The 26,388-nt window shown below is 49.1% G+C and overlaps 1 protein-coding gene across 3 annotated transcripts in view; it reads left to right on the forward strand.

The window, feature by feature from the left end:
* The first annotated feature begins 11,830 nt into the window (after nt 1-11,830).
* LOC135907201 (phospholipid-transporting ATPase ABCA3-like) overlaps nt 11,831-26,388 on the forward strand; it is a 314,412-nt gene continuing 299,854 nt past the window's right edge. For all 3 annotated transcript variants that reach the window (XM_070525182.1, XM_070525183.1, XM_070525184.1), the window contains exons 1-2: nt 11,831-11,916; nt 25,927-26,298. In XM_070525182.1, the coding sequence (XP_070381283.1) occupies nt 26,013-26,298 (286 nt within the window). In that variant the 5' untranslated portion in view covers nt 11,831-11,916; nt 25,927-26,012. The remainder of the gene's footprint in view (nt 11,917-25,926; nt 26,299-26,388) is intronic.

Below are 26,388 nucleotides of genomic sequence, written 5' to 3' on the forward strand. Positions count from 1 at the left end.
TACGGGCGCCGGCCGTTTGGTTTCTCTGTCCTCGCGTCTCTTCAAGGGTGCATCTTTGATACTTCATTTATTTCGGATCTGTGTCGTTTTATTATGGCGTACGCCATGAGATTTGCCAACATGGCAAGTGCTCTGTCGCTTCTGAGACGAGTGACAGCCTCGCCCACTGCATGCTTTGCACCAATGTCAGCAATGAGCCCCAAGCAGGCGCAAGTGACAGGACACTTCTTCAAAAAGAACAAGTCACTCAAGAGGCCTTTGTCACCTCACCTGAGCATTTATGCTTGGATATCTTCCAACGGCCTGCTTTCCTCCTCTGACTTTGCTTTCAAAAGACAACCGCAAATGGCATCAATGCTTTCACTGACACACAGGGCAACTGGCTGTGGCGTGGCAGTGTGCCTATATGGAATGCGTGGTATGCCATTTGTGTGCTCGCACCAGGTCCCGCACTATGTGGAGGCCTTGCAGGCCGTGCACGTCTCACCCATCCTCACTTTCCCAGTGAAGCTTCGCCTGACATTTGCTCTCTGCTAACACACTTTCAATGGCATGCGCCACCTGGCCTGGGATTTGGGCCTTGTCTGTGGCCTCAAGGAACTCTATACGACAGGCTTTTTTGTTCTTGGTCTCAGTCTTGTGACGGCATCAGTGTTGGCTTTCAAGTAGACCACCCTATACCTTGCCTGCTGTGCCCCAGGTCAAGGTGGCAAGCCTGCCCTCTGACATGCAGAGTCCCTTCTTTAGGGGTTTGCATAGGCAGGAAAAAAGGTAAAACACTCTCTTGATATGTTGAGTCAGGGTATCTGTGATTGTTAATAAAAAAATCTGTGACTGCCGTGCATAAAAGAAAAACACTCGTGGCTGAGTGGTAGCGTTTCCGTCTCACATTCCGGAGACCCTGGTTAGATTCCCAGCCAGCCCATCTTGCAAGTTATTTTTTTTTATTTATGAATTGCCTGCCGGGATTTTTTCGCTCATGGCCAGCGCCGCCGACACCGACGACACCGGCTTTTCTGCGACACGAGCTTCTTAACGCCGTCGCGTTAAAAGATAGAGATAGCTGCGTTCGCTTGTCGCATAGTTGTGCGCGTGCGACAAAGTGACCGATGCGACAAACGATAAGACCGCTCGTCTGCTGCTTCCAACAAAACAGCGGCGAAGGAAAGACGTTGCTTGTCATTTCCCCCTTTTAGAAGTGATCATCTCGATGTTTAAACCAAATTGTAAGCACATGTTTACAAAAATATTGCGAGAACTAACGAGAAAAATCAAACGAACAACTAAGCAAGCAAAGAAAGGAGGAAAGAAAGAAAGAATCAAACAAAGATTCACCGACGATTACGATACTCCCTAATGTGAAATTCAAGCGCAGCTCTGTACGTGCTTTCATTTTCCGTGTCAATATTTTGCGTTATGATTATATGGGGGCAGGGTTTATATAAGGAAGAAAACACTGTGAGTAGCGTAGCTGGCGCATTGCAAACGGAGTGAAATTTGGCGCGACTGCATCGCTAATCAGGGGATTGCGAGAGGCAGCACATGGGTGAAGCATGGGCGCGATTCACAGCAGCTACCGCAGACTTCCACTCATGCAGGGCTTTGTTTCCATACAGACGGCGTGCACTACTCTGGCGCCATATCGTAGCCATCGTCGCCGCACAGCCCGTCTTGCGTGGCACTACGCTTTTCTTTTCGCACTTTCATCCCACCAACGACAACAACGGCTCTTAGTCGCAGGGAAATCGCACCACCAGTGTCAGTGGCGACAACACCGAAGGGACGTCACATCGAGCCTTACTCGTAGCTGCTCGCCATCTCCCCTTGCAGGAGCAGTGATCCACGTCACACACCTCGGTACCGTGGACTGACCTCACGATCTGACACTGCAGACGAGCATAGCCCTCCTCATCTCACGCCACCCTGGCCCCTTCTCGGAAGCGCAGATGAGATCGCTGCCGTGGCTGCGATTGCGGCAGCCGCCGGCAACTCAGCGCACGCACAGGCCGTTTCCCCTGAGCTCCTCCTACGCTTTCCCTCTCACGCTTTCACTGCAGCCTCCTCCTTCACTTTCCTTCTCGAGCTCTTTTCTTCCATCTCCCGCAGCGTTCCGCGTTCACTTTCATCTTTCGCTGTGCTCGTTCGCTAGGTTGCGAGGTACGACGCCGAGGTACGCCGAAGCGCAGCGCAGGAACGTGCGCCGAAGAGCTGTGCACTAAAGGTCTTTATTAGTCTTAGCATGTGTTAAGGCTTCAAGCGGATGGCGTGAGCCACCTCAAAGCATACGCGGCGTCACTGGAACGCAAGGAGTTCGTCGGGGACTAAAGCTAAAGCATCCAGTCGTCGCGAAGCAGTGTATGGTCCGAAGTAGCGTCACTTGTGTTTCTCACCCAGCCCTCGCTTCCGTGTGGGTGTCGAAACTCATACGTGGTCACCAGGCTGGGGACGCTGGTCGCGTCGGCGAAGAATGCAGCTTCGTATGCCGGCTTTTTGCTGGTATTTAATACGCAGGCAGGCTCATTGCCGAGACTCTTCTATTCGCTGCAGGTAGAATGAAATGAAGTTTTCTTCGTCAGTCATGTTCAGAAGCATGGCGTCGTGCGTCATCTCGAACTCTCTTCCGTAGAGCAACTTGAATGGCGTCCCCTGTGTTGTTTCTTGTACTGCGGTATTGTATACGAAAGTAACGTAGGGGAACACGGCGTTCCAAGACTTGTGCTGGATGTATACTTACACTGACAGTATGCCAGCGATAATTTTATTTACGTGCTCAGTTAGGCCATTTCTGCCAGGATGGTAAGCCGCTTCCCTGCAGTGGCTTGTATGGCTTTACTGCAGAAGTACTTGCGTCAGGTCAGCTGCGAGTGCTGTTGCTTTGTCAGTGATGAACACCTCAGACGAACCGTGTCGCAGGGCTCAACTGAAAATTTTGCGACTTCTGCCGTACTACCCTTGGGAAGTACTTTCGTTTCAGCAAAAGGAGTGAGGTAATCGATTCTATGATGACCCATTTTTTCCCGACCGTTGATGTCAAAAACAATCCCATTAGGTCCATTCCAATCTACTGGAAGGAACTTGAAGGAGGGTCGATCACCTATCCGAGTGACTCGAAGCCCGTTCATGATAGCCCGCTTGTAAAATTATTGTACGAAATCCACAAGGCACGACGAGCAAGGAGTAGGCCTGATTCAGAGGCACTTCACAGCGTAAGGTGTGAAGTCAAAACGGCTCACTCCAATAGCCATTTGGTTGCCTATGGTGTCCGCCGCCGCCGGTGTCCATCGCAACTGTCGGGAAGAACGAGAAAAAAAAAAAACACTTCCCGCCGGGACCGAACTCGGGCCCGTTCCGCGGGAGTGAGCTACTTATCTTGTCTCGTGTCCTCAACAGTGACGCGTACACACTATGGGGTATTGGCCAAGAAGCAGGTGGTTTTCCGTATGGTTAGAAGTAGAGAGAAAATAGATTTGTATAGTGGAGCGTGGGACGATATTACTGTAATTTAGAAGTGTAATGAAAATATTGTTAAGAATTTTGATTATATAAGCTAACGTAAAGAAATGAAATAATAGGAATTATGGATAATCTTTCTACCACTGAGCCACGCCAGCGCTTTTTTTTCTTTATTGCATGAAATTGTGAGTAGGGGCATTGAAAAATTGTAACATTGCATTTGGACACACATGAAAAAACAAATGCCCACCTACTACGCAGTCAAGTGAAAGTTCAAAATTCGGACAAACAAGCACAAGCGTCCAGACGCGAAACCTATTGAGGAAAGGTATCAAGGTTGCAACCACACTATACACTTGAGGAGCCTCTCCTCGAGTGAGTGAATGAGTGCGTAAAGACTTTATTTGAAAACAAGGTGTTGTCGGATGACCTTATTGTTAGCCAGCCACGAGCCCCTGGGCACGGGCGGCTTCTTCAGCTTTCTTTATGACCTTGGTCTGCAGGTCAGGGTCGGAGCTGAGCAACACGGCCTCCCACTGCTCAGTATTACTTATTTCGTGATTTTTGTGATTTTCTGCTGGGCACGATTACATAATATGGAACAGATCCGCTGTTTTCTTACAATGGTTACATGTATAAGGGTATTGGTCCGGGTGGTAGTGGTGATAGGCTACGGGGTTGGGGTAGGTGTTTGAAGTCGTCTCCAAGCTACTTCTTGTCGCTTGTTAAGCGATTTGTGTGCTGGCGGGTACACAGCCCTGGCTAACCTGTAGTGATGAGTTATTTCCCTGTAACTGACCATGCGATCCCTCTCTGATCCTAGCGTGAGCCATCCGGGTGCTCGGTTGGCGAGTCTTTGAGCGGCGGTGTGGGTGGCATCGTTGCCGGGTAGGGAGGAGTGTGCTCGTGCCCAAATGATCTGTGTTGGTCGTGGGTGTTGGTTGGTGTCTAGAATGTGTTTTATGGGAACCGAGATCCGACCTTTCGCAAGATTGCGTACTGCTGCTCTGGAATCGCTAATAATGTAATGATGTAATAATGTAATGCCAGAGTGATAGCCGCCTCTTCCTCTGTTTCAGTGCTTCTGGTGCAGATTGAACCACCAGCGCGTATCTGGCCTGAGGAGTCCACCACTGCAAGGGACATATAGTTTCGTTCTATGTATTCTGCTGCGTCGACATAGACTACGTCTTTGAAGGCGTGGAGTTTCTGATGTAGGGCTCGGGACCGCTCGGCCCTCCTTTCCTTGTGGAATTCCGGGCTCATGTTTTTAGGTAGCGGATTAATTTTGAGATGGCGCCTCGGATCCTGGGGTGTGTCTACTCTAGTGCTTTTCACCGACTCATAGTTGATGCCGAGATTCTGAAGGATGTTTCGCCCGGCGGCACTCTGAGCTAGCCTTTCGTAGTAAGATATAAGGTGCGCTTCCCCAAGTTACTCGAGGGTGTTGTGCACACCTAGGGCTAGCAATTTAGCATTGGCCGTTCATATAGGTAGCCCAAGAGCCTGTTTATGGGCCCTCCGGATAATTCCCTCTATTTTTTCTCTCTCAGCCACTTTGAGGCAGAGGTACGGGGTGATGTAGGTGATGCGGCTGAGTACGAAGGTTTGTACCAACCTTATGAAGTTGGCTTCTTTCATGCCAGAGTGTCGGTTGGCAATTCTTGAGGTGAGTCGCATCCTCTGTTGAACGCATGCTTCTAGTTTATGAATGGTGTTGCCATTGCACCCGTGAGCTTGCATGAAGAGGCCGAGTACACGGATGGTAGTCACCACCGGGATCGCATGTCCTCCGGCTCGCACAGTGATTTCTGGGGGTGGTGTAGTGTCGGATTTGAGGTTTGTACGGGCTCTGAGTAGGAAGAGTTTTGATTTTTGCGGGGAGCAGGCGAGGCCTTTGTCGGTCACATACTTTTCAACCGTGTCTATAACTTGTTGTAGCGTGGTTTCTATATCTCCATCGCTACCTTTAACCACCCACAGGGTGATGTCGTCGGCATACAGACTGTGGTGTAGATCTGGAATCTGATTAAGTTGTTCCGGTAATCGTACTATTGCTAAATTAAAGAGTAAGGGGTAGACAACTGATCCCTGTGGTGTGCCACGACTTCCAAGAGGGTTCTTGTGCGGTTGTAGTTCTATTCTTAGTTTCACTGTGCGGTGGTTGTGGAAATCTTTGGTGTAGTTGTAGGTCCTCTGGCCTACACCTAGGTACTGCAGATTCTCCAGTATAGCATGATGCGCTACGTTGTCAAAGGCCTTTGTAAGATGGAGACCCAGGACAGCCCGGGTACGGTTTATAAGAGGTGTGTATGGTTTATTCTTTTTCCAGCGGGTTTGCATGCTCTTTTTGGCTTCCCACAAGTGGAGGAGGCGGCTATCCACCTCGACCAGACCATCGTCTTCAGGGATTTCCCTCGTGGCGCGTTTCACGCAATCTCTGAGATCCCCGATCAAGGCCTCAAGATTGTTTATATGCTCGGTGGCGGTTGTTTCCCGAATCTGGCGGAATCGGTCCCATTCTGCGAGCGAGACTCATTTGCCCTTCTTGTGAGATGGACCCACCTGAATGTGGATTTCTATGATATAATGATTCCTATCGAGGCTTTCCCTGGTATTAGTCCAATCATAGCTGCCTGTGCTTTGATGAAAGTTAGGTCGGGAGTGGAGTCAACACTGACACTATTCCCAATACGGGTGGGTGCCAGGGGGTCTGTGATGAGAGTCAGTCCCTGTTGTTAGGCTTCTAGCCAAAGATTACGACCGTTGACTACATCTGTGCGGTATCCCCATGCAGTGTGGGGAGCGTTAAAGTCACCTAATAATAATAAGGCCTTTGTTGGGAGATTCTGAGAGCCTTCCGAATAGCGTTCCGTACTTTTGGCGTTGTCACTTTGGGCTACTATAGACATTAAGGATGAATATGCTTCCTTTCTCCTTACGTTTAGGGATGAGTTCAGTAAAGACGTGGTCTATGTCGACTTCTTCAGCATCATGGTTAATGGCTGTTAGATTTCTGTGAACTAGAATAGCGGTGGTGGAATCCGACCCAGAAGCATTATTTGGATTTGTACCCTGCCAATTTTGCGTGGCCTCCCGTCTCCTGAAAGGCACTGATATCCGGGGCCTCCTTGCCCCGTACGAAATGCTGAAGATTTCCCCGCTTGCGGCGAAACCCACGGCAGTTCCACTGCCAGATCTTGTAGTTAGGAGTGGGAGCCATTTTGAGGTGGCGGTGGTTCAGCGATCGATTCGGAAATTTCAGATATGGATGGGCGGTCATACGGTTTGGATGCCACGCCCTTAAGGGAGCCGGAGGCCGTGGATGTGAATCTCGACTCCCAACGAAGGGCTTTGGCTTCGGTCGCGGTTACCTGAGACTCTAGGTTGGTGGTTCTGGTTTCCACAGTGTCTAGACGTGCGCTTATTTGTTGCAAGTGGGCACCATTCTCCTGGTGTTGCTGGAGCATCTGGTTGGCAAGTTCAGTAATCATATAATCGTGTTTCTCGAATCTTGAGGTTATGTCCTAAGAGTTGTCTGTATGATCTTCTGCCTTACGTGTTTGTGGTGGTGCTATGGTGTTGTGTGATGGATTAGACGGTGAGGTTGGGCACGGCGTCTCACTGCGCTACTGTTGTCTTTTTTGTAGGCGGGTGATATCTACCCGCTGCTTAATGATTTCAGTTCGATGTTGTTCTATTAACTGCCTCATTTGTTGGAATTCTGCCTCGAGAGCCTGCGTTTTAGGATACTGAGCATTGGGAGAAGAGACCATGTTAGCCCAGCTCATCTGTAGAGCGCTATTATTCGGTGTCGTTCGTCTCCGGGAACTCGACCTGTTCCGCGACGTCCCGCCGGAGTCGTTGGCTCTCGGAGTTGAGCTTAGTCTCGGGTAAGATCGAGATCGGCTCCTGCTACTCGATCCTCCGGGAAAAAAGCTTGCACTGGTTTCTTGGCTGTTCTGCGTCGATCGGCGTTCTCGCGATCTACTTTGTCTGCCCTCGTTGGGGTGGTTCTGTACTTCCACCGAGAGTTTTTGCCACTGTCCTTGTCGGATGATATTGGGGACTTGGAAAGGTTTCTTGCATTGCTTTGAGCCGGAGAGATGGTTGCCGTTGCAGATAGCACACACTAGTTCACAGTCATGGTCCTTTGGCGAGTTTTGCTTGCTGCACCGGATACAACATTTTTCGTTCGGGGTGGGGAACACATCGTCCCGGTGGCCGACTTTTCGGCAGATTCCGCACACTTCGATCTTATTCTTGTACAGAAGACATCGGTATGTAGTATTTCGGTAGTTGATGTAGTGTGGTACTTCTTCACCTTGAAAAACGATGATAACTGAGAGCCTCTTGCCCATGCGCCTGGCATGCGGGGCCTGGGACGTATTACGCGCCAAACTTCAAATAATATCTTCTTGTGTGTCGTAATACGGAATTCCACGGATGATTCCTTTGGCGGAGTTTTCGGGCGCCGTAATGTAGGTAGTCATGCTGAATTTTTTCTCTTGCAGTTTGACCTCTTTGATTTGGCTGCACTTGTCGGCGTTGTCTTCTATTGGTGTGCTGACAATAATGATATTTTGGCTGGTGTTAATTCGGATCGTGTCTTCTAGTTGCGTCGCCGCTTCCAGAGCGGCCGCTCTCATGATGTTATCGGTGATGAGCGCGGAGCTCCAGCTGGCTGTATTGAATCCGTCACGCGGTCGGAGAACCACTTTGAAGCAATTTTCCGGCAGCTGTGAAGGCTTCGGCCCTTGCCGACGCGGACAGAGCGCCGGCGTCTGCGCTACTGAACTAGTTCTTGTACGTGGTATGGCGTTCGATTTGGTAAGGCTTGGTTTGCTTCGCTGTAGTTTCTTATGGGCGGCGAGCCAACCTGCCTCGTCTAGTTCTTCTGGGGTGATTTCAGTCCCCTCCACTTCTATTTCCATAGCTGCCTGACGAGTTGGTAGGGGAGCCGGGCTGCCGAACCGGCGTTTTAACGCGGCTGCCGGCAAACCGGGCACGAAATGTGGCGTTTTATGGATGGATATGGAAGCACTTGGCGAGACGTTGAGCTCTTCGTGGTCCAGATGACTTCCCGCAGTCATGGCGATGGTTACTTTCATGAAATCTATAGGTTGACGTTCACTGTGAGGTGAAAAACCTGGAACTCCATGTGAGGTACTTCTACATTTCTTCTACTTCTTCTTAGTTACTACTTACTACTATTTACTTACTGACTACTTACTTATTTACTTACTACTTCTTCCTCGAAAGAAAGACCTTGTCGAGAGGTGTGGCGTGGCATGAATAGAGTCCTAATAACATAATCAATTCAGTTGGTTTGTTACTGACTGTCTTTTTGAAATGAAGAAAGTGCATACCATAAGATATGACAGTAAGGTATTTTTTTATAGTTCTTTGTAAACGAAGAATAAAGCGATGTTCTATTGTCTATATAGTACATATTCACATATATTCACTGCATATAATTCTTTTTCCCGAAGCCATGTTTTAACTGGCAGGGTGGAATGGGCAGCTTAAAAAGGTTTTCGCTGCTGGCGCGATACACATTCTACGGACACGGCAAAGAAGATCTCGACGAAAGACAGACCCATATGGATTTCGCTACATAGGTTCAAGGAAAAGATTATGTATAAGTACTATATTTAGCGACGTTCGATCAACGCTAAACAAAATAATATTCTAGAGTGAATCTGGCTTTTAAAACTGAAATAGTGTCACCAAGTTCTTTTAGGAAGCCCCGTAACGGCAATTCTTGAGCAAAGCTTTTCGTGACGAAACGAAAAGGGAGGTGTGAAGCAAGGCGTGTTCGATTAACTGCGAGAAGGAAAGGATGACGGACTATTTTGATGTAAAATTATCGCACGACCAATTGTCGCGCACAGAAATCCACAAGATGGAGGCCCCCCTTCTCGTGTGGAAGAAAAAGCTTGGTAAACGCCAAAAAACATGCAGATATTCTATTAAATGCCTGAAAAAGGATACGAGGGTGGTGCAATACCTGCAAAACATAAAGAAGCTTTTAGAAGCAAGAAATACATTGCATGCCTAAGCTGTCGCATAAATGGAGAGGTCATGTCCCTGACAGGTTGTCACCCTTCCACAGATAGTACGTGGACGTCTAATCAGGTCCACTTTTATGGCTGTTATCAGAGGCACACGAAGATATACCAGCGGAGACTGATTCCTGTGAATATTCCATAGTACAGAGCGAGTTAGCGCCCAAATACCTAGCCAAAAAACTGCTTTTATGAAAATATACACTAGCTCCTGCAGTTTCGTAGAAACGCAAGGTATTGGTTATTGCCTCGGTAATACTGGGTCTATTGACGCAATAAAAGGCAGTGTCATCCGCGCAAGCTAGAACTTTAATTTCCTCATCTGCGTACCTGTATCCTATAGTGCTTGAGCTCCAAAGCATGCTTAAGCAAAGTGGTTCCAAGTATATAGGGAAGAGTAAAGGCGAGAGCGGTCAATCCTAACGAAAGGATGACTGTAACTGCATTATAGCTGAAAGGATACGGTTCACAATTAACTTTGTAGGGAAGTTTTTATGACAAATTGGTATACCATTGTACAATACATCTCCAACGTTCAACTAAATATGTAGCAGTAGTCGGAAAAAAATCATGTTGAACTTTATCAAAGACGTTGGCGAGGTCAATTTAAAGGGCTACTAGATCCAAACTACCCTCCATGCACTCAAGAACTGAGCGTGCGGTATGAACATTTGTATGTGTAGAGCACTTGCTAGCTTGCAGCGGAAACATGCCCTATACACGCGTCCTAGCGCCCGAGGAGACACGCGATGTGAGATGGGCGCCACCTAGCGCCGATACGTGCACACTTTGCATTGCAGTTGCGTATTATTACACCAGCTGGCGTACAATGTAGAAGTTGCATAGGTAGGGGTACAAGGTAGATAGGGCAGGTTTGAGAAAGGAAAAGAAAATCAAAGAGGTGGATCCAAAAATGCTAGAACGAAAAACATGGCGTACCTGATTAAACGAAGCAGGCTAGGTGACTGCTTGTCACAGCCCCTTCTCATAGGGGATATCAGCAGATTAGCATCGTCGTCGTTATCATCATATGGTGCCACTTGTCACATGATGTGGCATTTGTGCCACGTAGCTTCGATACGTGGGAATTTTTACGTCCCGCGTTTCGAATGTGCGTTTGACATTCCAACGAGACAGTTCCCTCAACGAGAAACCACGATTAACTCTGGAAGTGCCTTGTAGCGCTGTTACGTCAAGAGTTGTACGCACCCTTAATGTCCTCTATTTTGTCTGCCCGTAGATATTCTCTTAAAACTTGGGGCTCCAAAGCGCGCGTGCCTTGTCTTGTTGTTGCTGTTGCCTCAGCACGTGGCTCATACCCTGTCCGGTATTCTCCAACCGCCTTGCTGTATTGTAGTGAACTCTTGCCTATTTTTTCATTCCTTTGTTATCCTAATGTTCTTGTGCAGAATAATGTTAAGCCACTCAATATCAAACATTTAGAAGCGCGATTTATTGGAAACATGAAGTCATAAAATGTAAATAAATTAATAAGGTAATGGGATATTAATTCGCAAAACCTATCTTTTGCGATGTGGTTATAGTCCGAGTACTTTCTGTGCGCATGTGAATGTGACCTGTCAGTGCGTAATGAAAATGATTTGGCACTGCCACGTTCTTCAGAGCTCGTAAGTGGTGAATTAAGTGTTTTAGCACAGAATTTCAATGGCTGTCTTTTTATGGAGCGCTGCTTTTGGAACTGTTTTTGCTTCAGCACGCGGCGAGGAGTAACCGAAGTGTAAAACAGCAAAAAAAAAGGGACACTCATGGCAGTGGTATTTTATTAGCAAGTATTTCGATCTCCTTTACTCTGGACGAGGAATTTGTTATGAGCATATTGAAACATGACCGCGTGAGGTGATATGAGAAACTATAAAGAGGACGAAAAGACCCCTGGGCTTCTCCGTATACCGACCCCCACAGTGGGTTGAGCCTTATCCGTAGGCACCGAACCAAACCAAGCTCAAAACATCCTCTGCTTTGAAGCTTCTTTATTGGGCTATATTCACAGGAATATCTGCGTGACCATTTGCGACTATCTCTATGACAAAAGAGGGCTGCCATTTTATTTCTCGAAATCAATAATTATACAGCTATATAAATCGCTCATTGTGTATTTCAAGTTATTCTGGTTCCACCAAAAATATTGCTGTTTACATGTAACCACACTTATTTTTATTTCTGTATCTGTCAGGTAAATCTATTTCCTAATTATCATAAACCTTATAAATCACACCAATTTACTTTTTCATTTAGGTTTTTCTCGCTCCCCCTTTCCTTTAACCTCTCACCGTCGTCTTCTTGGCCAGTCTCCCGTAGTGGGTGAGCGCCACAAGTGAGGAAGAGGCAAGCAAGCGAGCAAGCTGCTTCGTCACCCTGTAGTCGGAAAAGAGTGGTAAGTTGGCGCATTCCGAATTTATTTAGCCTGAGGGGTTCGTTCTCAGTTGACAAGCGAGGCCTCCACAAATTTCTGTAACGTTCCCATTGACATGCTGAAGCCATAGTCGAAAGATTACCGTAGAGTAAGGCGTATTGGAGCATCTCTGTGTAGCTTCCCTACTTGGCGACCTTCAGTTTGGTTTACGCGTAACATTGATAGCTTCTGATTGTATTTAGCGCATACATGTACTGGCTCGATTTTGTAGTTTGGTATTTCAAAATTTTCACATTGTATCTCGTGCACTTCGAAGCTAAGCCTACCATTAGCACGCCTTCTTCATTCATGTCGGATTACATGCAAGGAAATAGTGATATTGCTTTTCCTAACGGTGCACATGTAGGCGCAACACGTACTGTTGCGATAATCTTATTTTACGGCTGCGTTTTGTTGACGTAACGGAAACACCTGGAAATATTATTATACGTTTATTTGCTGTTCCTTGGAAAATAATTTATTTCTTATGTTTAATAAATCGTCTTAAGAACAGCGTAAGAACGCATGAAAGAACGAGAAAGGGCTAGCAAGAATGATAGGATGTCGCACATCGGAGCAGTGCGACATCCTATCTTATCGCACTGTAGAACATGTAGCTGCGAACCCAGTTTTGAGCAAAGCGCCATCGTTCGCTGTCATACTACTCAACTCATAAGGGGAATAGCAGAAGCGTAGTATCATATTTAATAGTATAGTAAAGAATAGTAGTACCATATTTGCCAAGCAGAAGATATGTGCGTCAGTTACCGTTCAGTGTAATTAACACAGAGTGCATTGAATTTTCTTCAGAGGACCAATAAAGATGAGTCGTATTCATGCGTGCATTATGTTGATGTCCGGGCTGTATGAAAATGATCATGATTACATATAACCGTGCTGTATAAAGTTTTTGTAGTGCACGTGGCATGATAAAAATGTATAAAGAAATTAGGACTTTGCCATAATCGAGAGCAGACGTAAGCATGAAATGGCTACCGGCAAAGCAGGTTGGTTGTAGAATATACTAGCCACAGTCCTAAAATGGATAAAGTCCATATTCGCAAAGGCGCACACCACCACAGCACACCACAGCACAGGGAACTGTTTTGAACTGAACGTCATTGCAAGTATAGTACCGTCTCGGCCAAACAGCCTTCCGCGGCACCGGACGCTGGCGGCTTGGTTACGTAATGTGACGCTATTTCTCGAGCCGGCGCAACATCCGCGCCGCAGAACTCACGGACCGCTGGCGTTGAACAGGCAACCATGTCTCAGCGTCAAAAGATGACAATTAAGTGTATGGGGCCCTGTATCTGCCTTCTAAACTTCGCCTTTTGGAAATTGCAAATAAAAATTCAGCGTACTAGGAGTTACAGCTTGAATGATATTTAAACAAAAATTAGGTAGAACTCGTAAGCAATATATTTCGTAACTTTTTCGGCAGTACCGAGCTTATGTAATGCGGTCCTGCACAAAAGGTTGGGGGCCAGAGACCACATTTTTCAAAGTTTTGATTGGTTGCCCGGATGATCTCATTTTACTCTCGCAACTTGCCCTGATGTTCTCGTTTGAGTGCCCAGATAACGGCTTTGGCTTTCTGCTGAAGTTCACAGGAAGGTCATCGACAACGGGAGTTAAAAGCATTTCGTGCTTAATGTGTGTTCTCTTCAAAAATAAACTTCCTACTTTCAAATAAGCGCCCGTGCGCTTGTTTTCTTCCCTGTCCGTGTGTTTTGGAGCTGTTCTTAAGGTGAAGCTTACCTAACTTGCCCAAATGTATGTTCTCCTGTTCACTCAATTATTCGCGGTTTGGTTTTTTCCGTTGGCAGCAGGCTTTTTCTGAGTAAGAATGTGGTGTGCTTTCCGCAGTAGTTTATTTATGCACAGTAGGGGCATAGTTACCTTAGCTGTTACCCTTGCCCGCTCACAGAAGAGCCTTGCATTAAAATCTGCTGAATCAGCGAGCCCTCTACATGCGAACATAGTCGCTTAAGTTCTATCGCTTGTGAAATTCAAACTACTTGAATCGTCTATAAATCTTTAATATAATAGAATGTTAACAGGTTGCCCTTTCTAAATGCGATTGGCATTATTTGCCGTTTTCAGGCGTTTTAAATCCATCCATCCATCCATCCATCCATCCATCCATCCATCCATCCATCCATCCATCCATCCATCTGTCCGTCCGCCCGTCCGTCCGCCCGTCCGTCCGTCCGTCCATCCGTCCACCCATCCATCCATCCATCCATCCATCCATCCATCCATCCATCCATCCATCCATCCATCCATCCATCCGTCCGTCCGTCCGTCCGTCCGTCCGTCCGTCCGTCCGTCCATCCATCCATCCATCCATCCATCCTCTTACATCTGCCCAGTGGCTTAAGTTGTCTTCAAGCTTGGGCTGCCAAGTATGTGGTCGAGGTAGCATCGTGGACGTTTCATTGTCGTAATTCCAAGTTCATGTCGAACGAGTAACCAGTTGTCTAATAGCTTGGACCGCTAGGTCGTGATGCCAGCAGGGTCATTGCATCGTCATCATTCCAGCTGTACCATCCGAGTGTCGTCACGTGGTCATCGTAGCGCCATCGTCGTCATGCAGTCTTCGTAATGGGGTCGCCATAAACTCGTCATTATTCCATTGTACTACAATGCCATTCCATCGTCGTTATTGCGTCATCGTCACATTGACACGTGTGCTTGTTTATCTTCCTCCGGTTACCCCTGTTCCCCGGCTGACAAACTTTAAGCAATACTGCTAACTACAAGACGCGCCTGCATCATTTGGAACTCACGCGACTGTTTTATTTCATGCCATCTGTTGTGTATGTCCTCGCCTAGCCTTGTATTATCGATTGCATGCGTGACACGAACTGTGTAGTAGTTTCTGGAGACCACACGGGGACCAGTGATAACATGTAGAAGGATCGACATTTGGGCGAGTTGGTACTGGTTGAACATCTTGAAGGGGCAGCGCAAAAAGACGATGACAGAAGGCAGGAACACACAGGACAGCGCTGAACTCACAACTAACTTTATTTGTGTGTTCCTGCCTTCTGTCATCATCTTTTTGCGCTGCCCCTTCAAGATGTTCAACCAGTGATAACAGTAGTACCTTCGACGGGTGATGCATAAAAGCTGACGCGCTTGACCCGCTGATGAGATTTTGGACGATGGCCGACTTTGCTTGGCGCTATTGCTGCGATTCAGTTATAGACTTGTTTTGCTTGGCATAAGTTTGCACAATAAATAGTTAAATTTGTAACTCCCAGTTTTAACTCGGCATCATCAGTCACCGTCACTACTACTACGTGACATCTGGTGGAGGTACTTGAGCGTTCATGTACTGCATGCCCCAGCAAAGCCGTGCATCAAGCCCGAAACGAGAGGGCAACGCCAGCATCACGAAGGACCAGCGAGCTAGCCATGGGCAACCATGACTACTACGGAATACGGGCCTCTTCCCAAGGCGACGACATGGATCAAGGCCAAGCAAACGACCCCAATGGCTGCCCCAGCATCCCCGTCCTGCTGCAGCAACTTTGGGAGTAACCGACCTTTCGTGAATCATCGGCTGAAGACATTGAAACCTGGCTGGAGACTTATACGAGATGACCGCGGCGTTCAATTCGAGCGGCGACGACAAGCTGCGCAATGTCTATTTTTCGTTGGATGAGGCCGTCTGGAGCTGGGACGTGTGACCTATTTAGGGAGAAATTCGTGCAGACCATCCCGAGTGTCGTACGAAATGAAAAGACCGAAGTTCTCTTAGAAACCAGAGTGCAAGTGCCAGACGAGAACATCACGATCTTCATGGAGGAGGGGATTCGCATCTTCTGCCACACCGACCCCAACGCGTCTGAAGAAAAGAAAGTTCGGTTCTTGATGCGGGCTGTGAAAGAACAACTATTCGCCTGATTGATACGCAACCCGCCCAAGACAGTCGCTGAATTTGTTCCGGCCTCCACAACGATCGAGAAGACGCTTGAAATGCGCACCACGCACTACAACCGCCGTGCGCTGACAACGAACTGCGTCGAAGTTCAAGCGCCAGGCGCCGACGACCTGCGTGAGAGGATCATAGCGGTTGTATGTGAAGAGCTGCACAAGCTGCGCGCAACGTCGCGGCCAGAGGTGGCCTCGATCGCTGAAGCAGTTAACGCAGATCTTCAGCGGTCACTGAAAGTACCAGAAGTTCCGGCATCAAAGGCAACGCCAGCCGGAAGCAATGACCTACGCCGCCTTCACCCGCCGTCGCCAGGGCCCCGTAACGCCGCAATTCCGTCGTTCACTGCCGCCGCCGCAAGCACGCCCGCACGTTGTCCAGCGCAGCTACCAGAGGAGGACGAACATTTTGCGCGCGACCGGCCAACACCCACTCTGCTGTCACTGCGGTGAAGCCAGCCACGTCTACCGCCGATGCCCATACTGCGACGTGGGACTGTGAGGGTTCGCCGTCAATGCACCTTGCCCACAGCAACGCTAACGGTCACGTGATATCACCGGCTACTTCGCTGTCACTCAGGGGAGCCTTCGAGGACCGTCCTGTTCGCCGTTACCAGGCCACCACCTGACGCCGCAGCATCGACCATGCACTGGCCCAGCCCGGGGTTGGTCCGTCAGCCCATAACCGGAAAACTAAAAGCAGCAACCTATTGAAGTGCGGTTGCTGCTCATCGAACTGACAATTCTCTGCTGCCGAAGTAGACACCGAAAAAAACTATCTCGGCGACATATTGACACGTGTACTTATCTTTATCGGGCGACCACGTTTCGCCGCTTGACAACTGTAATCGCACAGCGAGGGACGCGCCTGAATGCATCCGATGTTTCTGGAAAGTTATCGATGCTTCTACCCGGCTGTCTGTTGTCGCCGAACCTTGTGTTATCTGATTTCATCGCGTAACGCGAATGGTGTAGAACTTTGTGGAAGGCACACGGGTCCGAACGATTAATCTGGAACATTCGACGACTGCTCTATAAAAGCCGACGCGCTTGACCCGCTGATCATATTTTCGACGATCGCCGACTGTGTTCGTTGTGCTTTAAGTGTAGCCTGTTTTGTGGGCACAGGTTCGCCCAATAAAAGCTAGTTTTGTCTTTCACAGTACTGCTACTGTGTTCTCTCTTCACCGTCACTACCACGTGACAATATCAACGAGACACCGCTATCGCGACGTGGCCTGGAAGCAAAGAATATGCCGACAAAAGACCTGACGATGCGACGTTTCCCCCACAGGCCAACACGATCCTGCCGTAATACAACGGATCGACCAAACTACAATGTAAGACAGAAAACCACTGAGCTCGACCTGCTTCTCGACGGCCACGCAGTCATCGCTTTAGTGGACACAGAAGCTGAATACTCCATCATAAATGGATCCATCGACGCCTAGCAGGAAAAATTAAGACTGCATGAGAAATCCCTCAAATATGGACCACATGAGAATACCTGATTAAACCGACTGTTATCCGCACAAAAAGTGTTACCGCTCATGATCGGACTTACCCTGCCACCTTTGTTATCCTCTAATAGTGTCCACGAGACGCTGTTCTCGGCATAGATTTTCTGAACCAACACGGCGCAATCATCGACATGAAGTTCAAATCCATAACGCTTCCCGAATCTCAAGTGACCCCGGCGGAAAGGTCTCGCAGTCACCATGCCTTGAGCGTGCTCGAAAATCAAGTTGGCATCCAGCCTTTCTCCAGCACTGTCATTTGCGTCAGCAGCATACTTAGAAGGCATAATCGAGGGCGACGAACGTCTACTGCTCGACCGTGAAACTTACTTCACAAGAGGGGTTGCTTGACTACACTGAAGAAAAGCGTCATTGATGGTGACAAACTTAAGCGAGGAGTTCAAGCACATCAACAACGGCACGACGATCCCATACATCGAGCTAATTGCCGTCACCAGCAATGCCTTTGCCCTCTCCGATTCCGCCACATCTACCTCGACGACCATAGTTCCCTAACCAAACTTCGACATAAATCCAGGCCTGCCCATAAACAAGCAGTAATAGCTCAAAACTCTGTTTCGATGATACAAAGACTGCTTTTCGGCGTCATCGAGGATTTCACAAACACCAGTTGCAAAGCATCGTATTGTCACGGGTATAAACTATTTACACGATGTATTTACACGATGGGTATATATAGAGCAGCACCGAATCCCGAGAGGCTGTTGGCCCTTCGTCGTCTTCACCGTCGACCACCTCGTCCTCTTCTTCCACCGTAGCACGACCCCCGGCAGAAAATGCACCGCCCCGGTGCTTCAGGCGGGACCATCGGTAAGGGCATAGTAAGGCTTAAGCCGAGAGACGTGTACGACGTCAGGTTATGTGGAACCGGGTGGCATGACGGAGGTCACGGGGATTTTCTCGTAAGTGACCTTGGTCACTTGACGTACAACACAGTAACGGCCTTTGTAGCGCGCAAGGAGTTTCTCTGAGAGCCCCACTCGGTGGCAAGGGGACCAAAGTAGCACGAGAGAGCCTCGTGAAAAATATATGTCCCAATGGCGGCGATTGTAAGCGTGATGTAGAGATTCCTGCGATGCCGACAGACGAGTACGGGCAAGCTGGCGCGCATGGTCAGCGTGGGCAATGGCGTCGCGAGCATACTCGGTCGTCGATTCCTATACCAAGGGGAGTGAAGTGTCCAATGGTAATACAGGGTCACGACCGAAGAGTAAGTAAAAGGGGGAATGCCCAGCAGTATCGTGGCGTGATGAAGAGGCGAACGTGACATAAGGGAGAACTGCATCCCAGTCCTTGTGTTCGGCTGAAACGGATTTCGATAGCATGTCAGTTATCGATTAATTCTCTCAGTAAGGCCATTGGTCTGCGCATTATAGGAGGTAGCCAGTTTGTGCTTGGGAGAGCATGAGCGTAGGATTTCGGCGATCATTGGGAGAGGAAAATGCGGCCGTGGGCAGTAAGGAGCTGTCCTGGGGCGCCATGTACTAAAATGATATCCCCGAGTAGGAAATCGGCGACGTCGGTTGCGCAGCTCGTAGAATATACCTGAGTGATGGCATAGCCCGTCGTGTAATCAGTAGCGACAGCGATCCACCTGTTCCGGAGCTGGACTCGGGGAAAGGGCCAAGCAGATCCATACCCTCGCGAAAGCACAGCTCAGGTGGAATGTCGATCGGCTGTAAATACCCGGCAGGAAGCGTTGCTGACTTTTTGTGATGTTGACATAGCTTGCAAGGAGCTACATAGCGCCGTACGGAGCGTGCGAGGCCGGGCCAGTGGAAGCGGCGGCGCACGCAGACGTAAGTGCGAGGAAAGCGAAGGTGTCGGCAGTTGGGACGTCATGAAGCTCCTGAAGCATGGTTGAGCGGATGTGTTGAGGAACGACAAGTAGAAGGGGAGGGCCATTAGGATGAAAACTGCGTCGGTACAATATCCCGTCGTTGAGGACGAACTACCATAACGATGGATCAGTAGGAGCACATTCCATTCTGTCAATGAGCGTCCTCAAAGTAGCGTCATCGCGTTGCTCGTTGTCCATGTCCAAAAGCTGGGAAACGGAAAGAACACTCGCGGAAGCGTCCATGTCGGCGTTGGCGGCCGTGTGTACAGGGAAACGGGACAAGCAGTCGGCGTGCTAGTGTAGGTGACCAGACTACCACCACCGAATAGGAATACTCTTGCAGCCGCAAAGCCTTTCGCCCAAGCCTCCCTGCGGCATCCATTAAGGATGAAAGCCAACAGAGTGCGTGGTGGTCCGTTACAATAGAGAGGCTGTTAATCTCATGGGTGGCGGCAATGGAAAAGAAACCTGCCATGAGCAACTACTTAAGAGGAAAAAACGAAATCAGGAAAGAGACAATTTATGATAACTCAAAGGGAAGCTCATTATTTTCGAAGCGAGACCGGGATGCCTTAGAACACACACCTGTAAAGCGAGATATAAGATGGAAGAAGAAGCATGTGCTTGCTGCGGTAAAGCTAGGGAGACAGTGGGCTTGTTTTATTAGAATGTGAAGACGTCTACTCAGCGGTCGATGTAGGCGCCACTGGCCTCCTTGAAGCACTTGGGTTCAGCGAGAGCAGTGGAAAAGTAGGCATCAGTTAGAGGCGATTAGAGGATTGGTGGAAGAAAAGTAGGGAAACTACAAAAACGGAGACGCACAAAAGCACAGTTCGAAATAGGGGATCAGAAATGCCCACACAATGGCCAAACATTCGCGCTCGGTAATAGAGCAGTTCCGCTCCGCAGGTGACGAAAGACGGCTAGCGTACGCGATTACACGTTCATGGCCGTGTTGAACTTGTGTCAAGATGGTACTGATTTCGTGGCCGATGGCATCGGTGCGCACCTCTGTAGGGGCTGAAGCAGCGATGTGTCCTAGAATCGGTGGTGCGGTGAGAATGATAGTAAGGCGAGAAAAGGCGGCGGCCTGAGAGGATCCCAATGAAAACCGCACACTTTGCTTCAGATCTGTGAGAGGGCGTGCTATCGTGACAAAATCTTTAACAAAGCGGCGGAAGTAAGAGCAAAAACCCACGAAACTTCGGACATCTTTGGCGGAACGTGGAACAAGGTACTCTTTCACGACGCAAATTCGCTCTGGGTCCGGTTGGATGCCAGTCGCATTGAAGATATATCCGAGAACAGTAATCTGATGATGGCCGAAGTTAATTTTCTTGGAATTGAGCTGTAGACCGGCCTTGCGAAAAACGGCAAGTACAGCTCAAATGCACTCAATGTGTGTGCTGAATGAGGGCGAGAACAGAATAACATTATCTAGGTAGCAGAGACAATTCAACTACTTGAATCCTTGGACTAATGAGTCCATCATACGCTCAAAGGTAGCCGGAGCGTTGCATAGTCCAGAGGCATAAATTTGAATTGGTAAAGACCATGAGGCGTTATAACGGCGGTTTTTTCACGATCTAGATAATCGACAGCAATTTACCAATATTCGGACCGCAGGTCGATGGACGAAACATACTGTGCCCCGTATAGGCAATCAAGGGCGTCATCGATACGAGGTAGTGGTTAGACGTCCTTCTTAATGCGGTTGAGCTGGCGGTAATCGACACAGAATCTGCATGAACCGTCCTTCTTTATGACCTGCACGACAGGGGATTCCCAGGGACTTGACGATGGCTCAATGATGTCTTTCGCTAGCATCTTGTCTACTTCCGTTTTGATGACGTGACGCTCCGAAGCTGACACTCGGTAGGGTCGCCGATGGATGGGTGGAATATCGCCTGTATGTATGCGATGTTTGACAATGGACGTCTGGCCTAAGGGTCGGTAGTTCAAGTGGAATATATCCTGGCAGGAAAGCAATAGACTGCAGAGCTGCTCGGTCTCTGCAGGAGTGAGATTCGGGGCGGTGATTTTCCTAATGTTGTTGTCAGTACATTTAGCAGACCGGAAATGCTCTCACAGGAAGTGTCGACGGCAAAAGTCTCAATGCAACTAACTTCGAAAGGAGTGATTGTAGCTAGTGTGATGTTTTTCGGCAGAATTCGCTTAGCGAGCCCGAAATTCACCACAGGGAGATACGTACAAGTGTCTTAGTCCCTCAGTGGAGTATGCGGTACGATAACAAGGTGGGGGTGAGAACGACGGCAGTTATGGGAACGGAGATGTAACTGCCATCGGGAACTGGCGTAGAAGGCGGCATTTCGATGTGTCAATACCTGTGGTGAAACATGAACAAAATCACTCAGTCTTAGGCTTGAGGAACAATTGATGAGCGCTGAATGGTCGGAGAGGAAGTCTAGGTCTAGTATAAGGTCATGGGCGCATTTGTCAAGCACAGTGTAAAGGACGACAGCATTGCAGCAGGAAACGCTCGCACGTGCAGTAGACATTTCGGCCACGGTCACCGCGCTACTGTCGGCCATTCGTACGAACCGAGTAATGGCAGGCGTCATAATTTTCTTTCAATGGCGGCGTAGGTGGCTTGTCATGATCGATATGTGTGCTCGGGTATCTATGAGAGCTGTGATGGGTGCGCCATTACCTTGGACGTCAAGAAGGTTATTTCTCGTAAACAGCGTCAAAGGAGTATTTTGCCGCTAATGCGACATTGTAGCACCACCTCGAAGTGCCGCATTGCCTAGTTTTCCTGCTAGGACGGTCCTGGGTAGGTCGGCGGTGGCGAGCGGTGCAGCTGGGGCGGACGTAGCTGACGACGTTGAGGCGAGGGCGAGCGAGCATAGCGGCGAGTCAACGCAGTAGCGTCGGAAGCGTCATAGAAACGATGGGGTGAGGAACTTCGGGGCAAACTTGCATTCCGGAAGGTATTTCGAGGAGGGGACGGCCAACGGCTCCAACAGTGATAGGAAACGTGACTGATTGGGCCGCAGCAGAAACAGAACGGTCTGTCGTCAGGTGTACGCCAGTCCGATGGATTTCTGGTAGTGTAGGGATAACGGACACTGAGGTGGACTGCGATAGGACCGAGGAATAGGAGCAGGGCGGGTGTCAGGGCGACTGAAGGAGCAGGCACTAGGAAGACCCATATTAGCGATTTCCTGGCGAACCATGGACTGGATCAGTGATGTCGTCTCAGCAGTGTTGTTCCAAGACGTCTATTCAGGCGAGGCAGCAAACGCTGCTTCGAGTTCGCGGCGTAATTCAGGTCACGTTTACGCTTGGTGATGGCGAGCTAGATTGATCAGTGGGGTCGGTACAGGAAGAGGTCGCTGCAGTATTTGGAAGCCGTGTAAATTTATTGCACAAACGGCGACTCTTCGCCTGCTCAAAATGGCGGCATTCCTTCACGATAGCGTCGACAGTTGATAAGTTTCTGAAAATTAGAAGGTTGAATGCGTCATCCGCGATGCCTTTGATAATGTGTCCATCCTTGTCCGCTTCTAGCATGGACGTGTCGATTTTATGACAAAAGGCTAGGACGTCCTGCATGCAGGAGACATACGACTCGGTAGCAGTTTTGGCACGCGTGGCGAGTTCTTGCTTGGCGGCTAGTTTTCTACCGGTCGGATTGACAAAAACGTCCGACAGCTTCTCTTTGAATAAGTCCCAGCTGGTTTGCTCTTCTTTGTGTGTGTAAAACCACGTTCGCAGTGTTCCGTCGAGGTAGAATATGGCATTGGCCAGCATTATGCATGGATTCCACCTGCTCACTTTGCTGACGCGCTCATACATCTTCAACCATTCTTCTACGCCAACACAATCGAGGCCGGTGAACTTGCCGGGGTCTTGTGGCTTAGGTAGAGCAGCATACTGGGTGCGCGTAGTCAGCATTGTAGTTGCAGACGCGGTGCCTTCCACTGGAAGCATGGTCCCAGGCTGGGTGAGACGTCCGCTGCGAAGCTCCATGGCGAAGATGCGTACCCCGCACGTCCACCAAAATGTCACGGGGATAAACTATTTACACGATGTATTTACACGATGCGTATATATACAGCAGCACAGAATCCCGAGAGGCTGTTGGCCATTCGTCGTCTTCACCGTCGACCACCTTGTCTTGTTTTCTCCACCGTAACGATATTATAATCAAAGAGTGCGCTCGACCACTCCGGCAGAGCCCTTATCGAGTTTCAATGCGAGAATGTTAAGCTATGAGGCAAGAAGTCGACGAAATGCTGCGCGTAGGCATCATTGAGCCATCAAGAAGCCCGTGGGCATCTCCAGCAGTCTTGGTGAAGAAAAAGGACTGGACCCTACGCTTCTGCGTTGATTATCGTCGACTGAACAAGATCACAACGAGGGACGTATATTCCCTCCCATGGATAGACGGCGCATTGGATCGGCTTTGCAGTGTTATGTACTTGTCGATGGATCTCAGGACTGGCTGCAGGCAAATAGAAGTCGATGATAGGGATCGCTAGAAGACTACCTTCATTGCGCCGGACGGTCTCTATATAGTGCATGCCATTCGGACGTTGCTCGGCGCCTTGACCGACGATCTTGACCCGCTGATCAGATTTCTCATGATCGCCGACTTTGCTGGCCGCTATCGTCATGACGGGGTGTCACTTGTTCGCTGAGCATAAATTCGCCCAATAAAAAGGTAAATTTGCAACTACTAGTTGCGTCTCTGTATAGTTCTTTAACGTCTCTACTGCTACGTGACACTATAATTGTAGTGGTGCCATCATTGTTGTTCCATCGTCCTGGTTCTAACTTCGTCGTTCCACTCTCATCATGCTGTCGTCGTCATGGCGCCTTAACCCCTCCACCGACATCATTCCTTCACCTTCGTTCTGTCGCAATCATGCTGTTTACACTCAGTCGTCAGTATACCGCTACTGTGATGCGTCGGCCGTCATTGCGTCGTCGTCAGGGAATAGCTTTCGTGCATCCGTAATCATACCGTCATCGTCACGCTGCCGTGGTCGTCATACTTTGCTTCAACGTCACATCGTCATGGTCGCGGCCATCATTACAGCTGCGTCATTCGGCCGTCTTCGTACCGTCGTGCTCACGCCATAGTCGTCGTATACTCACAGTAATCCCAATGTCCTCATGGCATCGTCCGACTGTTGACGTGATACCATCGTCGGCTCATTGCCGTCATGTTGACGTCGTCATGCCGTCTTTGTCTCTGCATTGATTCCATGCCATCGTTGCCATCCCAACGTAGTCGCTGCGCACTTCTCGTACAGTCATCGTCATGGCGTCAAGCTAATGGGCGACCATGGCCTGTGGCAAGCGACTGCCAGACAGTGTATGTCGCGTATGAAAGGGGCGAAGTATGTTAGCTGCACACTCTTCTTCTGGTCCGCTATTAAGGATACAGCGTCATTTTAGCGAGCCTCTGTCTTTAGCCTACGTTACAATATCTGTAAAATAAATGCATAATTGATCAAGTTAACACACGCAATCATTATAATAGTATAATAGGTGATTGGTAGCGATGTGTAGACATGCATAAATTAGCTAAATAACTTAGCGAAGCGAATGCAGCACCCGAGCCAAAGGATGCTTAGACACTGGAAGACAGTTATCGGAATTTACGTAGCATCTTTTATTTTGTTAATGCTTCTGTAGCACGTTGTACGTAAGTAAACGTGCTAAGGCAATTATGACCAGCTTTGTAAGAAAATGCTTCGTTTTTTTCTCACCCCGCAGTGCCTGGACGCTGTAAGGCCCGCTATTTCGGGCTCGCTTCATTTAAACGACCGGGCTTGACCGCGACGTTTTTGTTTAGTAAGTCTTCATGGGTCGCAAACGCCTGCCCATGAGCATCTCTTAATGCGCGCAAGCTTAACTGGCCAGCCCGCGAAGTCGACGAACGTCTGTTTGAAGCCGCGGAGCACGTGAACGAGGACGGCGCCTGGAGGTGAAGAGAATAGACGCGCGAAGTGACCTTGGAGCTTTCTATCGCTTCAGCGCATACTCGGCGGCGAGAACAGAGCGTCCATGCAGCTACGAGCTGGCAGCTCCGTTGGCACACCTGCATTCTGCAGGGCGCCTTCAAGATAATGCGCACGAGGGCACGTAACATGCAGTTGCTGTCCGAGTACAGCGCCGCACCCGTACCTCCCCTCACCCAGGGACCATGCGCGCGTCGGAAGACAGCGCGCTGCCTCCCTGCTTTCCTCTTTCGTGCTCGCGAGATCAAGCCGCGGTCGTCAGCTTGCCGTCGCACGCTTTCACTCGCACATGCAGCACGAGGCGCGCGGGGACTATGTTATCGCCCCTTGCACTTCATACATAACATCGACGCGACGACGAGTGCAGAAACGCGCCGGGAATGTCCATGTAGTTGCTTTCACTAGGAACGGCAACCGTACGTTTACGCGTAACCGGAGTTCACAATATGAAACGTCCGTGTAATTTCCATGTTCCACTGCAGCGGAGCTACGCAAACTGTGGTCCAGAAAAAGCAGAGTGCTACAACCACCGAGATCCAATAGCGCAGCGAATGCTTATCACGTTTGAGTTGAATTTTTGTGCGTCGTATAAGGACACGATCAGGGGTAAATAGACATGCGAAATGTGAAAATACGCGTATCCGTGTGAATTGAACGGTCCTTCCCTGCTGCTTTTCAGGACATCCCAGCCTGAGGCCTGTCCAACACATTTGTCTTCAGCAGCACTGTCGCTCCCATAGTCGCCACCGGAGCCAACCTTGTTCGATGCTGGGGAACGTGAAGACTTTCTTATGGCGCACGCTCTACCTGCAAGCGATACGTCGCCACTACATTTCCACGGCACTCGAGCTTTTATTTGTGAGCACCTTAGTTTTCAACCAGCTCTTTACACATCGGGCTAAGCCGCTCAGCAAGGATTCCGGGGAGAAGGACGCCAGTGCTGTTTTCGGGAAGCTTGAACTGACGGACATTGTGTACGCACCGAAGAGTGACTACAACGATGAGCTGATGCGTGCCGTGGGCGACGAGGTATCCAGTCGTCATACGCAGGGTAAGTTGTGTTGGCTTCTTTCCTGTTCTGAGTGCATGCGGCCGTGTCTAGGCGCACGCAGGCAAACTATAGACAGCATCGCATAAGTGA

Source organism: Dermacentor albipictus, chromosome 9 (assembly GCF_038994185.2).
Source record: "Dermacentor albipictus isolate Rhodes 1998 colony chromosome 9, USDA_Dalb.pri_finalv2, whole genome shotgun sequence".
In the NCBI taxonomy this organism is placed as follows: domain Eukaryota; kingdom Metazoa; phylum Arthropoda; class Arachnida; order Ixodida; family Ixodidae; genus Dermacentor; species Dermacentor albipictus.